The following is a 1,878-nucleotide window of genomic DNA, read 5'->3' on the forward strand; positions in this document are numbered from 1 at the left end:
AAATTGATCGTATACGAAAAAATTAAAATATTTATACTACATATTTGATATATTGATTTGTTTCATAATATATTGCAATAATTAAAGTATGATTACTGATATAATCTGCCATGAGACTACAGAAAAAGCCAGCTTTAATTCTTTATTTTGTTCAATATTTTTAATAATATGATAATTAAATTAAAGTTCTATGAAAATATGCTTGAAATACTAAATAAAAAAGATTGTTTCTTATGTACAACCTTATAAAGTTTAAGTAAACAAAAAATCATTGTTAATAATATACATATATAAATTGATAATTAAATAAAACAATTAATTAATTAATCGACACAATCCACGTTTTTTTTAGCTTTATGTCTAACATATATATATATATATATATATATATATATATATATATTTATAAATAAAAAATGTTTCTTTCTAATATAAATTAAATAAAAAGTATAATATGCCTTTAAATACTTTATATTCACACTTATTGCAATAAACCAATAAAGAATGCTTTTACATTCCTCCTTGTACTTTGGTATACATATCCTTTATGCCAATTATCTCGCAACATGCTTTTATCGCATGATGACAAACAAGCCCATTATCCTTCATGAATTTTCTTTACAAATATTTTTATATTCTCAAACTGTGTAAAGAAATCATGTAACACTGAAAAATACAAAGTGATATTAAAAGAGAAGAAATAAATTTTATATTATATAGTAGTGACAAGTATTTTCTTACCAGTGTGTTCCTTATATGTAGGAATATACATTAATCTTTGATCAGCCCTATTTTTAATCGTCTTTAGGGATGCTTTGGCTTTTGATAACGTAAATCCAGCCAATCCATTTCCATTCCCAGTTACTATAAATGAATTGATTCTAGTCTTATGTGCTAAATTACTGGTCATACAAGTTATCATTTTGTTTTCCAAAATCCAGATTTCAAAACTTTCAAATGTATCTGCAGAAAACAAAGATATTAATTATATAAGATTTTAATATTTAGAACTGAAACATCAAGAAAAAAAAAATTGAAAATAGACATCGTATCACATGATTTTTGTATGTGTGTAATTTAACCATTATAATCCAATAATAGCATAAATATTAACCTTTTCCAATAAGATCTGATTCAATGCTTCTGTCATCCATTGTAACACTCCTCCAACCACATTCCAATGGCGATAATTTTATTTGCATTGGCCTGGTCTGACTTTGTGGTAATTCCATAAGTTTTTGCTTTCTTTCAAGATTTACAAGCAGTTTCAGCTGTTGAATTAATTCTTTTCCTCTAAACACAGAAGTGTTCAGACCAGGAAATTGTATTGGAATTTTTCCCATGCCAATAATTTGCTCCTTATTTAGGTCTCTCTTTTCACTACTCTTCTTGCTCTACCTCTACGTCTTCCTGCATTACTGATACTTCACACCCTTTCATAATTCATCTTCAGGTCCTATAGAACAAAAGCACAGTGAAATACAAACTATTTTCTACTGTAAATATAAACTATTATCAAAATGCTATATCCATAAAAGTTCTACTTACTATTCGCAAAGAACATAGAGTTTCTCACATTATTTAATAAAGTGACTATTTTTAATAAATGTGAATGACTGACAAGCAATAAATTAAACAATATTAAACAATAATATATACCTGAAAAAAATTTCATAATTTTATTAGAATTAAATTGATAAATTAATTTTAAATACATATTATATGTTAATTACATATAATGATTTAGAGACAATGATATATTTCATTTGCGTTACCATTGTTTACAGATTGAACATTTTTATCAAATTATTTACAACTCTACAAATATGTAGCATACGACAAGCCATTTTTAAAATCTATAAAACAAACAACAAAATT

The 1,878-nt window shown here is 25.0% G+C and overlaps 1 protein-coding gene across 1 annotated transcript; it reads right to left on the bottom strand.

The window, feature by feature from the left end:
* Positions 1–592: 592 nt before the first annotated feature.
* LOC112637765 (28S ribosomal protein S5, mitochondrial-like) lies at positions 593–1,659 on the bottom strand. Its single transcript, XM_025408181.1, has 4 exons — positions 1,549–1,659; positions 1,115–1,456; positions 742–963; positions 593–666 (listed from the first exon to the last, which is right to left on the bottom strand). Exons 2-4 carry the CDS (start codon positions 1,341–1,343, stop codon positions 599–601), a joined length of 519 nt encoding a protein of 172 aa, XP_025263966.1. The 5' UTR covers positions 1,344–1,456; positions 1,549–1,659; the 3' UTR covers positions 593–598.
* Positions 1,660–1,878: the final 219 nt, after the last annotated feature.

Source organism: Camponotus floridanus, unplaced genomic scaffold, assembly GCF_003227725.1.
Source record: "Camponotus floridanus strain SB8 unplaced genomic scaffold, Cflo_v7.5 scaffold2, whole genome shotgun sequence".
In the NCBI taxonomy this organism is placed as follows: Eukaryota; Metazoa; Arthropoda; class Insecta; order Hymenoptera; family Formicidae; genus Camponotus; species Camponotus floridanus.